The sequence below is a fragment of the Anarrhichthys ocellatus genome, unplaced genomic scaffold, assembly GCF_004355925.1.
Source record: "Anarrhichthys ocellatus isolate YVR2014 unplaced genomic scaffold, GSC_Weel_1.0 scaffold42, whole genome shotgun sequence".
Classification (NCBI taxonomy): Eukaryota; Metazoa; Chordata; class Actinopteri; order Perciformes; family Anarhichadidae; genus Anarrhichthys; species Anarrhichthys ocellatus.
In genome coordinates this window covers 3,402,178-3,416,805 of record NW_022280072.1, presented here as the reverse complement: position 1 = coordinate 3,416,805, position 14,628 = coordinate 3,402,178, and the positions used below count along the sequence as shown (strand labels likewise).

The window sequence follows — 14,628 nt, the reverse complement described above, 5'->3', positions numbered from 1 at the left end:
TCTCCCCCCTTTAGCCTCCCTCTCCCCCCTTTAGCCTCCCTCTCCCCGTCGACATTTGAAAACAACACCACTGGGTTTTTCACAAAGCTGACAGTTAGCGTAATGTAACACATCCACCAGCAGCAACATGACGACTAGTCCGTCCTAGAAAGTTGTTTTGGTCGTGTGCTTTCCTGCAGAGGTTAACTTAACCTTAAGAGCACACAATCGATCCCCCCCCCCCCCTTGTTTTTCTTTACATTCTCCAGAGCTCTCCCGTTCAGGCCTCCACCAAAAGAGTGCTTTTACAGGAATAGTTTGGCAGCTCGCGAGGAGCTCTGCAGCGCTCTGCAGCCGTTTCAATTCCTTTTTTGGCTGTGTTTTTCTCTGAGCGCCCTGCCCGTCTGCTCCAGCAGAGAGGAAACACACTTCATTTCCTCGCCGCCTCATCCCTCACAACCCCCGACACACCGCTTTGACTGCCTCAGCATGAAACTCCTCAAAGACCTTCACTGCATTCTTTTCTGGACCTATGTTTTTGACGTTTGGTAAAACGTTGTGAATGTATAAGCAGCAGGCAGAGTGGATCCATCATCCCTTTGCCTTAAAAGGTGCTCTTCACTTTCTACAAATAGAAACAAGCGCCTTCATTCATCACAAAGCCAAACTGCTTTGTCTTATTCTAACATAACACGTTCTCTCTCCCTCTTACTCTGGTCAAGAAGTCCCTGATTCAGGATACAAGTCAAGTAAAAATCATGAAAATGCATCTAAACGCAACTCAAAGATTAGATTTCACATTCTGATAACGCTTTGTATTACTGTCTTTGTAATAAGTGTTAAAAAGGCAATGAGGCCCTTAAAAGTCCATATAGTCTTATTAACATTATTATGTTAATAAGACTATATGAGTGTAAATAATAGCATCATAAGCCCGTTTATTGTTAGATTATAAGACATTTATAAACACTTATAACTAACTTACCTATTATGTCGTTGTTAAATCTTTACTAAGCTTTTTTTGTTGCTTAATTAAGGTTAATTAATCCTTTACTAAGAGTTTAATAACAGTTAACTATGCTTTTTGCAAGTACTGGGTCTAAAACAAGAACAATGCCTTGTTGGCGTTAATTAACCCTTTATTATGCACTTATTAACAGTTAACTGTGCTTCCTGCTTCATATTTGACGGCACATGCAAAGGTCAGCTTGTATAATTTGCAGCTGCATGAATAGTTTAAAGGCCCACTCGGTTTACAGGATTTTCATCAAGAGAAGGTCATCCAGCCCCCAAGCCCCCCCCGCCCAGCTCTGATCGTCCAAACCGCTTTGACCACACCACAAGGCCGATGTAAGCACACTTAAGTGCTGCCTTTTCCTGCTAAAACGCTTATAAGGCATCTACAAATGTCTTCGAGAGGCCGAGCCGACCTCCATCTCTCCCTCTTGTTCTTTGTCTCTGCGGCGGAGGATTAGAAGGGAAGTTTTCCTCTGTTGCCATATCAACGGCGCTGTGTTTTACTGCTCTGGTCCGAGCCAACTGGCCCACAGAGCGCCGGGCTTTGCTGTGAGAAAGCGGTCCGTCTGTCACTCTGTAACACAGCATTACTCTGATGTCTATCTCTCTCTCTTTGCTTTTCATTTCTTTTTGGTGGTTAAAAATAGGCAGAGCAGTTATATCTTTTTCCCCTTTTCATCCTGAAAAATACTTTCCTTGGGCTGGATCCTGTCTGTAAACTCTTTAATGGTGGAGGGGGGAAAAGGGAAACAGGAATCTGGTCTGGAGTAGCTTTTGTCTCTCCAGTTTCTACATGGAACAGCTCAGTAAACAAATCCAGGAACAGCTTCAGCAGTAACATAATTGAAAGAGCGTTTTACAGCTTCGGTGATGCATCAGTCAGACGTGCCAGACACAGTGGGTCTCCACCAGCAGCATCTTGCTTCAATAAACCAAGACCTCAACATCTGAGTTGGCCATGTTTACCCGGTGCCGCTTGTTTGTGCTCCCTGAACAATAACGACCCGGGGTGCGTGAGAAACCCGTCCACTGTTCCGCCGCCGAGCGGTTTTATATCTCCGCTCCACAGCTGGCTGCAGAGATGGAGCCGCTTTATTAGAACTCGGGCCAGCTGATGACAGGAAGCAGGCGATGAGGGGGGGGCAAACAGGAAGTAGTTGAGTGTACATAGCCAGTAATGAGGGCTTTCCTTCTGTAAACAACAACACGAGGGGGAACTGAGGACGCGCCTGTTCTCTTTATAAACAGAAAAGGTGAGACTACAAGCGAGTGGAAACATGACTTTAGTGGGTGTTCGAGGCTACGTTCAGGCCCCTCCTTGTGTGTTTGCATTACACCTCTCTGTGTGCATTTGTTTCTGCAAACACACCATGGATTAGCAACAGGATAACCTTGTCATTTGTCAATGATTTATATCCAAATAGTGAAATTGAGCTCCAGTTATCACACCTACAACACAAACACAGCCATGAGATCACCGACGAGGACTTCGTGACAGTAAAGAAATGCAGAAAGATTAAATCACCGAAGCTGCAACACCTTGCACACCTTTTCTACTCACGCAAAAAAACAAAGGTGCATGTCTGCACACACACCTGGTTCACGGCTTCCTCACTTGCAATTCGCCACCGAGCATTGTGTCATCACCTCAGTGCGTCAGTACGAGCTTGTCTGATGCCCCCGAGCAGGAACCCGACCATCGATGTGACTGGGCTGATGTCTGAGTGACACACTGACGGGACTGTGAGTAAGACCGGCTGAAAAGAGCCACACGAGCTGTTTTCTTTAGAAAACATTGACTGATATGAAGAAATATGTCACCTTCTGACTGGAAATGTGTGTCATGTTTGGGGGAGTTTCTTTAACATTTAAGAGATCCTCATGCATTTGTGTCTCTCACACACACACACACACACACACACACACACACACACACACACACACACACTCTCTCCTGACTCCCTCGACTGCCACAAGAGCAAAGGACTCCCAACTTTCCGAGAACATTTCCAAACAATCTCTGACACCGTATTCTACACATCTCGCGTTTTATTCTCCGTCTGCAGCTTCCATTCATCCACATCTTCCCCGTCAGCTGACATGTTCTCCCTCCTCAACTTATATTCAACCCCTCTCCTCCCCGGGTACCCCATCCCCCCCACCATCCCCCCTTTCTCCTCGTTCTCTCTGGCTCTAATTGCACACACACCACATAAAACAGAACCAGACTGTTTTCCTTCAGCCACCCCCCCTCCTCTCCTGTCTTTAAATCGTAGAGCGTTTTTTCTTATTCCAGCCACACCAACATCTCACGGCGCCTCCGCTCACTCACTTTCTCCTTGCCCTACTTTCTTTCTTTCTTTCCTCTCCTATTATTTCCCTCTCTCTCCCTCTCTCTCTCTCTCTCTCTCTCTCTCTCTCTCTCTCTCGCTCTCTCTCTCTCTCTCTCTCTGGGCTCACATTTCATATCTAAGTGTAGGTGAAGAGGTGCTCTCGACAATCAGCAAGCTTTTCTCTATACGCTTCCATCCACCCCCCCCCCCCCACACCTCACTCCTTCACCTCTCGCTCTTTCTGTCCAAGTGATATGGTGTTTTTTTTTTCTCTACAGCAGGAATGCTGAAGACATTCTTCCCTGGATTGGAGTGGGGAAAGACATTGCCATCAAATGGGATTAGCAGCAGGAGTGGAGGGAGAGGAGGAGGAGGAGGAGGAGGAGGAAGAGAGCCAGAAAGTGGAGAAGAAGTGAAAGAGTTAGATGAGTGAGACACAAGCTTTTCTCAGACTCTATTGTGTTAACTAATCCATCTGACTCCACCGAGGAGCTCTGCAAACAACATGAACCTCTCCACATGAACACAGACGCTATAAAACTATTTCATCTTTGTTAGAGTGATTCACACTCTTTTCTCTCTCTCTCTCTCTAACAGCCTGAACTCACTGAACCTTTCCTGAGCTTCCAGCTAAATGAATGGGTATCACACTCTCAGGAAAACCCCACACACCCATTCTGAAAACATATTATTTAAACATTAACGTGCCGAGCTGGTAAACCGGGAAGGAAAAAAAAAAGAAGTCATTCTTCCACCTCAATCATTGGGCTTCTCTGTCGTCCATGTACTCCCTAATTCAAATGTAATGACACAGTGTTTGGCTCCGATGACTTTTCAATTTAAAGAAAAGTTGATAAAGAAGTTTTCCCCCCGAGAACTTGAAGTTTAGAAGTGAAAGAAAAACCTCTTTTAATCCATTTCCCTCATCATTCTGTCATGTCTATTCACTGTTGTCAGTCGACACAAAAAGAAGAGTTTTTTACCTTCAGTGTTGTGGTTCTCGGTGTGCAGCAGCAGCAGCGCTGGTATTTCCCTGCAGAGTGAAACTACGTCGCAGTGCTGCTCTGCCAGGTGTGAGGAGCATATATAGAGGCTGAGCAGCCAGACAGAGACTCTCTCTCTCTCTCTCTCTCTCTCTCTCTGTGCATGAGTCAGTCTGTCTGCGAGCTCCTCCTCTTCACAATAAAAGCTGCCCGGCCTGCCTGAGACCAGTCCGTTTTCAGAATAAAAGCTCTTCTAAACCGAGGAACTTCCCTTTTTGGGAGTCAGGAACCCCAAAGTAACGACAGCTGTCACAGAGTCACAGATAAAGAAAAACATCCATAAAGAAACAGCAGACCACCTGTAACAAATAGCTTTTCACTCGTCCTTTTGTGTCCACTTTCATATTGTTTGCTGACTGGCTGAACAGTGGAGAGACGGGATGATCGAGGAGAGAGTTTAAGAAATGAATCGTCTGAACAATTCCCTCAGTTTCAGGTGACACGAATGAGATGTGTCCATTGTGAGGGAACATTTGAAACGACGCCCTTTCTGGAACTAAAATCCACATTCTGCAGAAACATCATCCACAGAGCACAGCGACGGTATCGACACGCCGAGCAGCATCATAGTTTGATGTAATCGCGTTGGACCTTTGGAACAACATGAGTAATGAGGACAAAATCTGTGTGCAAACACTCCCGTCACAACCACACAGATCTGGATTCATTCAGCGAAATGTTCACGAGTACTCTGTTTCTCAATCAAAGAATTTTCTTCATTTTTGCGAGATGAAGCAAAAACCTTTTTTTGAGAATAAGTCATTTCTATTTTTGGTGCACGACGCCTCTATTTTTAGAGCCGCTGTGTGTTTTCCAGACTTGCTGATGAGTCACAGCGTGTTGATGGGGAGGTGGGAGGTCCGGGATCTGGTCCGGGATCTGGTCCAGAAGGGGGGGGTCACTGTGTGTAGTTGAGATATGGGATTTTTTTTTAACACTCACAATAAGGTGATCGTGGTGAAGTTCTGATCATAGTGAATATTATCACGAGTGACTTTATCGCTATATTTAACTATATTTGTTCTATCACTAGTCAAAATATCTCAATATGAGACACAAACAGCTGACGAATAACATGTCAGTGAGATAGAGGGACTTTGTTTGTCGACCAAAATGCTACTTTTGAGCATTTACAATCTGATTATGACACACGAGACTTCCTAATACTCGTGAAATACAGCTCCAGTTTTACCAGCTAATTTCAAGATCTCTTTAAAGACTTCATCTTTAAAGTCCAAAATATTACAATTTATTTCAAGACATCTTACCAATTTATTTCTCACTTGTTCCATTGGCAGATTTGTTTACTTATTAGAAGCAACTCATCTTTAAGTGGCCTGCATGTGTTCCGCTGTATTTTAATGATTATCGGCACCATTTAAGATGTGGGTACTTGTTGTTTTGTTTTTATTGTCGTCATCATTGTTGTTTCTTTATTGTTTTTTTCTAGTTTGTTTTCTTTTGTTTTTATAAAATGTTCTGACTTGTCATTGTTTGTTCCCTTTTGTTATTCTTATTACACACTTGTTTTTACATTGTGATGTGGTGTTTTTGTACGTGTAGCGTCTACCTCGCTATAACTAACGGCTAAATAAATAAATATCAACAATCGCATTTATTTTGGACCGGATAACCGTGACGTGAGTTTTCCACATCGTCCCGGGCCCTTTGTATACTTGTATAAGTGTGCTTGTTATTATTGGGGAGAGGAGGGTCCCCCCCCCCCAGAGTTGGAGTCATTCCCTGATGCGCTGACTCATCGATTCATCAGAGTGAATCTGCTCCGCGCTCAGTCGCCTCTCGGTGACAGCGGTGTCAGGAGATTAGTGCGTGTACGTTGTTACACCCACTAATTAGTGGAAGTGGTGTGTTGGTCTCACTGTGTCTAAAGAGAGATCAAGTCTTTACCACACACACACACACACACACCGTCAGCCGGGGTCAGGATTTAATCAGAGGTTGATTGACCTCATCCGGAAACAATGTGAACCTCTGAGCGTGTGTGTGTGTGTGTGTGCTTGTGTGGTAATGTGTAGTGTGTCTCAGTGTTTAACATACCAGCGTGTTCTTTCCTGGGAAACACACAGTGTGCTTTCTATGAGGGGATCATTGAGGCCTGTTAGTTTCCATGCTGTCAACTCACAAGCGCGCACACACACACACACACACACACACACACACACAGGTCTCTTTTCATCGCTCACTTTCCCCTCTGCTGTCCCCCCCCCCCTCTCTGTGTTATGGAGGTCAGCTCCGACAACTCTCTTCCTTATTTGGAACGTTTCTCCATTCCTCTCAGGTCACTGTAGCCCGACCGACCAATCCAGTGGTTAGCCGGTCTGGCGTCTCAGCCAATCCTGAGTCACCCATGTCCTTTTAAGGACTGCCCATCTCTCACTCTGGAGGTTGATGTGAAGTTATCTGCTTTCCCTGCTCCCCTTGTGTCTCTCGGCTGACTTCACTTTTGCTATTTTTTTTTCTTTTTATTCTGTTGCACAATCTCATTTCCTCCCTGATGATGACAACGAACTTTCTGTTTCTGCCCATTTTTTTTCCATTTGCTGGTAATCAGAAACCTCTGCATCCAGGCGAAAGGTATCCATTAGGGAACTGATCCACAGTCAGTGTTTAACTTCCATTTTTAATTAGACGTTTGATGACGATGAACCGCACGCACAGTTCTCAGTGTGCACCCGGCACCATATGTGGTTCTTTAACATACATGTTTCCTACTCGCCGTAAAAACCACAAGCAACACCTCGATAAGAAAGTGATTGTTACTACTTCATTAGAGAGTTCACGACTTGCACCTCGTAAACACAAACACACCGCTGAGAGGAAGCTCTGAGTCACGGTGCAGATATGTGACCGATGCTGGCTCTTTGCTCAGCAACGCAACACAGAGAGAATATACTGTAGATGCTGCTTTGAAATGAATATGAAGAAGACAATCCTGTGGTCTGATATTAAAAAACAACAACAAAGGGACAGACTGCAACAAGTCACCTGCTGTGTGTGTGTGTGTGTGTGTGTGTGTGTGTGGGGGGGGGGCGGCTGTGTGTGTGTGGCTGTTGGCAAAAAGTTGTTTGTTGTCTTCAGTTTGTATGTTGTAGCCCTTGACAACAGCCTCACCGGGGGTTAAAGAGGTTTGGAGCTATACTGCAGAAATCATTTAATCTCATGTCAGCGGACAGGGATTGAAAGGTATATAAGGTCAAGAAAAACATGCAATACCGGCCACGTTAAAGTGGATCAGACCATTCCTCATCGTTATCACTGCATGTAAGTGTGCAGAGCCTCGAAACACTAAGATTAGTGCAGTAAGTGGTTCTCCTAAGCTCCTGTGCGTTTGGGATTCATTATATCAATTTATATCGACTTTTGGTGGAATTGTATTATGATAGTATGATCAAATCATGTCATTATTTTACAGACTCCTGCTGTCCAGATTGATAACTCCAAAATTAGTAGTTAAAATAAGCATTTCTTAACAATATTGAACACAGATTGTGCCTTTAGTTTCAGCTCTTTTGTTTGATTGGTTGGTGTAGCTGTCAGTCAGTGACACCTGTGCTAATTGGTCATAGGTCAGGAAGAAGGCGGGAGAAAGACGATAGCTCCCGGTTGAGCAAATGGAGGAAAAATGGAGTCCGTAGGTTAAAACACCAACACGCACTTCTCTCTATTTATTAAATCCCGATTTATTAGCCTGAACGTTAGTGTTTGTATGTGTTTACACAAGCCCAGATTCTGTGAGTATCTGAAATAGCAGTTAGCCGCTAAGCTAGCGAGAGTAACGTTAGAGGCTGCTAGCTAAGTGAGTCCATTGTATTGGTAGCATCGGCTAACAACAGTTTCTTTAAGTTAGCTTGTTTGACTGGTGGATACGTGAACCAGTCCGGTCTAAGCTGAGACCCGGTACTGGAGTCGAGGTCAGACGGACCTCCATGGGTGTCCGGGAAAGCTGTCAGGGTCAGATGCTACGAGATCGGCCATTTCTGAACCGGAAGTGACTGTTGCTGAGCGTTCCGACGAGGATTTCAGCTTCCGGTTTCATCAAGACTGACGCCGAACTGTGAGTTTGACTTTGTATTATTGAGAAAATATGAGCCATTTGTTTCGTTTCTCATTTCTTTATTTTATTTTTTATTTTTTATACTGAACTATAAGTACTAGACACCCTGATCCACACTCCATACCAGTTGGTGGCGGTAATGCACCGATTAATTGTTTGCCAACCGCCAATAAACCTCAAAAAAGAAGAAGAAGAAGAGTTTGACTTTATGTTTTTTTTGTGTGCTGTGTTGATCATAACTATTCTGTCAGTTAAGCATTTATGCTGAGTTTGCTATCGAGAAATAGTAGAAAAAATAGAAACAGCAGAAAACATGAATCATTCTGGACTGGAGTGTGGTGAGGAAAAGCTAAATTGAGGTGCTGAAGTGTGCCTGTTTTTCATCATCTGTAATCTTACAACACGGAGTGAAAATGAACATACTGATGGAGTTGCATAAGAATAAAAAAAAAATCCACAGACATGTTTCGAGTAAGAGTTCAACTGAGCACTTTGTGGAATGAAGTCCGTGCAAGAGAACAATTTCGACTGTCAAAGTTGATTCCTGGTCTTACGAAATAGAGATTAGGCTGAATGGTTTGAGGATAATTGTTGCCTCTGCTACTTGTGCTCGGTGTGTGTGACGCCCACCCAGACATTAACCCACCCTATAATATAACGCTTTGCCCCTATTATCACGCTCGATATCACTGTGGTCACACCTACCGTTGCACTGGCTCGACACTTTTCTCCGTCTCCTCCTTTTGTGTCGTAGTCTTGTTTTTCACTCTCGGTGAGCTGGTTTCTAGCTCGCTATCGTGCCATAGCGTTTCATACGTAGACTTTAATTACAACCTGGAGCTATATAAGCAACCTACCAACACAAGGAAAGCCTTACCTCAACAGCAAAGCTGCCATACAAATAAAAAATGTGAAAACACACAACCACATGCACCTCTTGTACTAGCAAGGATATGTCATTACACAACAAATGACTGTAGGCAACGCAGATCCGTGTGAAATGTCACACTTCGCAAACGTGCGCCTTTATCAATATAGGAAAGCTGACACTGGACACCAGCAGCACCGACACCTCATCCATCAAAACTCACACACACACACAGATTCACAAGCTCCAGGTGTTATCAGTCTATCGTAATGTGGCTCTACAGATGGTCGTGTGTGAGCCGGTGAACCCTGAGGAGTCCTGAACAGAGCGGAGTTGTGTTGTAGAATCAGCAGTGACCTTTCTTTGAGATGTAAAGTCTCATCCAGCTGAATTATGGCCGGTCTCATAATGTCCTCGTGTGTTTCAAAGCTGTACAGTAGCGGTGTAACAGACCAATCGGTTGGTTTGGTTTTAGTCGACGAAGTTATTCGAGAGTGAATTAAGATCCGATCCTTGACTCAACACCCTGATCCGATCCGTGACTTTTGTGACCCCCCCCCTACTATACTGTAGTCCTGAATCCTGCCAGATCTTTTTTTAGAACCCTTCTGCAGGAAACCCAGTTCATCTTCGAGACCATCTCACACGTTCAAACAGGCTTCAATCCCAAGATGACTCAGTTTCCATAAATAACAGACCTGAAAGCAAAGGGTAACTTTAGCACAATATGTCTGCGTTGTATTTCATCCTCAGAGAGGGGCAATAAAAACACAGACTCCACATGGTGTCACTAGTTAATTTCATCCTGCTTACAGTAGTCTGAAAATAACACATCCACCAATGTTGCCAACTATAGCAAGCAACCAACATTTTGTTGGAAAAAAAAGGTTGGATTCCAGAGCAACGTAAAATGAGACGGTGCTGCCAAATGGCAATCTATCTGTCCTCTACCATGTGGTAAAACTCAGCTTTCTCTCCAAACCCGGGGGTTTGGTTCGGATCCAACTGGCCAATCTGAGCCTCTCCCCTGGGAATTTCCTTTGATTCTTATCCTGACGTCTGACATCAACGCCGGGCATCAAACCCAAATACCTCCCGACCCGGCTCTCTCTCTCCTGCAGTCCGTCCTGTCTGCCAAGTCACACAAGGACTTCCTCCACCTCATCAGCTCAGTGTTATTGAAGCAAAACCCATCCCTCACACACGCTTCCAGTTTGTTATGCCTGTGATTTGTTCCAGATTTGTGAACAAGAACAATTCTTGACAATATATTTAATGCAGCGGTCCCTTTTTGTGCTGTGTAGCGGTGTAAAGGTTCTTAAAACTCACGGTTCCGATCAGCACTAAATATGAAAGGGAGCAAGCATAAGTTTTAGAGATCCCTAATACTAATTATTGATGATCCATATTAACAGAGACAGATCCCTTTGTTGTGTGATTACAGCAGCTGGTCTACAAGGATCCAGAATATTATATATTTTTTGCCACCGTCCCAAAAATCATTTCAACGCTCTGAAGTCAGTAAACCATCAAAACTACTAAATGTTATTCTTTTACTTTGTTATAGTAATTCATAGTGTTTTTTTCTTCATAAAAACACAATTCAAATGATAAGAAAATATAAGACTGTATTTCTATTGATTAAAATAAATCTTGTATGTATTATAAGATGTTTAGAGGTATTGTAAACGGCTCACAATTCATCTCTAATATCTATTTATGCTGTGAAAACACTCTCTTAAACAACTGGATTTATTAAAGTTTATCACCAAAACTATATTTTTCGATGATTACATGTGAACACATCCTTCCACTAGTGCCTAGAACCCAGACTTTTCTTTTTTTAATATTTCTTTGGGAGTAAAAGCTGATATGTACAGAAATCCAGAAAACTGTAGAACTAGTTCTCCAAGTGTTGACTCGATGCCTGAGGTGAACGGATCCGTACTGACCCACACTGCCTGAACATAAAAGCCAATAAAATAATGAGTCTATTTCAAAGTATTGTCTTATTCTAAAAATACACAACAAAGGGGTCATAGTTTCCACTCAGTCTATCGAAGTTATAGCACGTCAACAAAGTGGTTTGTTACAAAGTCGTGTCTCTTATTAAACAGAACTCCTGTAAAATGTAATTAAAGTAACAAACTAGGAGCACTTTCAAAGGCTGCTGTTAATGTTTCATAGCAGCAGCACGTGGCTTACAGAGAAGGAGCGATATATACAGTATGTGTGTATATATATACTGTATATATCCCTACACAATGTGGCACACGACAAACGATGAACTCCGCCATGAGCTCCGGGGTTTTTAGGTTGAGAGTTGTCAGTCTCTGTTCCTCTATGTAACCTGAGGAGACACTTCTGGCAGAAGCGTGACCTTTGGTTAATAGCAGGGCTGCTGGTTTTTACGGTGTAATTGTCGAATTTAAAGGGGAGAGGGATGGCGTGTGCGTTCTAATTGCTTCACAGTTGGAAGCTGATTGTTTTTTAGCAGCGTATTCAAGTCTGAGTTTATTTTCTATCTTTGTCGCATCTCTTTCTCAGTAACTGAGTAAAGAAATTGAGAATATCAGAATGTGGTACATCAATCTCTCTTGCCATGTGTAAGATTTTCTACAACAACAAACTCATAATTATTTTACAGTACGTCAATTGTAAACGATCAGCTGATTCCACTCGTCCAGCCGCGGCCTCTCATTTATTATCCCACAGTGCAATATTCTACATATTATATCCGGTACCCGACCATCATTTCTCCTGTTGTCTGTTTGCTTCAGCTACATGTGGTGCCACTCAAATCACATCCAGAGCATCACCAAAATATTTACCTGTAATGTTCTGCCTCCTCCTCTACACTCTCAGCTCTGGAAGCACAGAATTAACAAGTCACCACATTTACGTCGACAGATATGCAGCACTGTAGCATCCACGAGCAGGAATCGGATCCAATACACATGCAGTGGAAATAGCCTGAGCAATGCAAGAACCAAGCTTTACTGCTCTGTAGCCAAACCCGAGTCTAAAAGCAGCTCAGCAACACCGCTAACCATCTGCTTTAGATGCAGCTCGCATTGTCCAACACGGTGACGGTAATATTAGAAACCTCTACATAGAATCTCTCTGCCTCAGTAAATATTGAGAGTGAAACGTCTACAACCCTGCAAGCAGCGCAGTGGTGCTTTGAACTAAATGCTAAAGTCAGCAATGCTAACGTGGATGTTTAGCAGGTGTAATGTTTCCTATCTTAGTTTAGCAAGTTAGCATGCTAATATTTGCTAATTAGCAAGGCTAATCACGAAACCAAAGCATTGGATAACAAAGGTCTGGAGGGGAAAGTTTATATTCTCCATGAATGTCTGCAATCCGTCCAAAAATATTAGAACATTACTGAAGTCATTAGGATTCATTCACAATCAACATTAAAGTTTGGTGCCGATCCATCTTGTAGAGATTATTTCACTGAATAAGTGAAAAGTTGACAGTAGAGGAAAAAGTTATTAAACTTCATCCTGAGGAGGACATGAATATCTGGAGCAACTTCAATATCAGTCCATCTAATACGTTATGAAATAATTCACCCTGAACCACAAACTTCACGGTGGCACTAGTGAAAAGGTCCGGGGATTTATTCTCTGGAAATCATGAATATCTTTGCAAAATAATTTAATGATCGTCCATTAAATAGTTGTAGAGATATTTCCGTCTGGACCGACCGTCATAGCCGTCTCCAGAGCCGTGTCGCATGTTTAAAACAAAGAGAAGAGAAGAAAACAGAAATCTCGCGTGAAAGGAGATTATGTTTTCGGTTGTATTTGTCAGCGGCGTTACGGGAAGCTTGGAGGAAGCGTGAAGCATCGGCGAAGGAAGAACCAGCAACATTTTTAGAGCGGATGGTCCTCGGTGGTCTGCGCTCTCCGAGTGCGGGATAAAGATGTTAGCCATGTGATCGCAACCTCTCTGGTCCAAGTCTGGTCGTGGACTGTCCGTCCCATCATTCTGTCTCTCTATTCTATTTCTTTCTTTATTGGTTTATTTGATAAGGGATGGTGCACATTAATAAAAACATTATTATAAATGCACCAGAGTTAGCCAAGAGGCTATTTATCATCTGTAGTCCCAGCGCAGAAGTTACAAAGTTAACCTAAAAACAGAATATATTATTCTGTATACAGAATACATAGAATGATAATATAACTCTCTCTCTACTTATTTATTGTCTACTGTATCCTTTCCTGATAAAGATGCTGTAATGAAAAATAAATGAAATAAAGTGAGATAAAAATCCATGCACGAGAGGCTTGTCCACGTCAAGACATCTGAAATAAACCAAACGGGACCGGTGAAAACAAAGCCGTTCAATGCTCCTCTAATAACTCGTGACATCCTACCTGATCCCCATAGAGCTCACACAAAGGTGCTTTGTCCATGCAGTCCGATGTTACACAGAAACAATACGAGCCATCCAGAACAAAGCCACGCAGATCTGTTTACAGCCACAGACAGAAAGCAGCCAACACGATGCCACATTGACACCGACAGAAAGAAAGCCAGGGGGAATGCTTTTGTTCTGAAAATCAGGGTTCGGGATTTCCCCCCTCGTGTTAACTCTTTCACTGAGACACTATCATTTCCACCAGACCTCATACGGGCCTCCCAGCCTGTCTCCCTCCCAGCCTGTCTCCCTCCCAGCCTGGTGGCTGACCCGCCCTCTGGCCACAGACAGACAGGGTACTCACAGCTTTGGTTTAGGCTTGGTGGGCAGCGGAGGACCGTCCTTCCCTGGGGATGGAGGGGAGTCTGGTGGCCTTTGAGCTGTGACTGTGACATCTGTTGCAACGTCAGACTGTGGCAGAGGTGGTGGTGGAGGTGGGGGTGTGGTCGCTTTAGGCGGACTCGGTGGTGATGCTGGATTTGGTGGTCGGCCGTTCTGCACAGACCCTCTTCCCTCATCCTCCTCTACCTCTGAGCACATCTGTACCGGAGACACACTGGGCCAGATCTCGAGCTCCTTGATGACGAAAGCGCCGGGCGGAGGCAGCATCATCTTGGGTGGCAGCTCCAGGAGGCTGATCTCTGTGGGCGGGGGGGGAGGAGGGGGGAAGGCGGCCACATCCTCGAACCCGGAGCTATCAGCAGACATGCCATTACTGGATGAGTCCTCGGCTGCTGGGAGAAACAAACAAAGAAGAAAAGTGGAAAATGTTTGACTTTAATGTTTAGTTTTTCTTCCACATACCTCAGTAGATACAGATCACACACACACACACACACACACACACACACACACACACACACACACACACACACACA

At 43.8% G+C, this 14,628-nt stretch overlaps 1 protein-coding gene across 4 annotated transcripts in view; it reads right to left on the bottom strand.

The window, feature by feature from the left end:
• The window catches only part of palld (palladin, cytoskeletal associated protein), a 49,356-nt gene that overhangs the window by 19,831 nt on the left and 14,897 nt on the right, over positions 1 to 14,628 (bottom strand). For all 4 annotated transcript variants that reach the window (XM_031868262.1, XM_031868261.1, XM_031868260.1 and 1 more), the window contains one exon: positions 14,055 to 14,484. In XM_031868262.1, the coding sequence (XP_031724122.1) occupies positions 14,055 to 14,484 (430 nt within the window). The remainder of the gene's footprint in view (positions 1 to 14,054; positions 14,485 to 14,628) is intronic.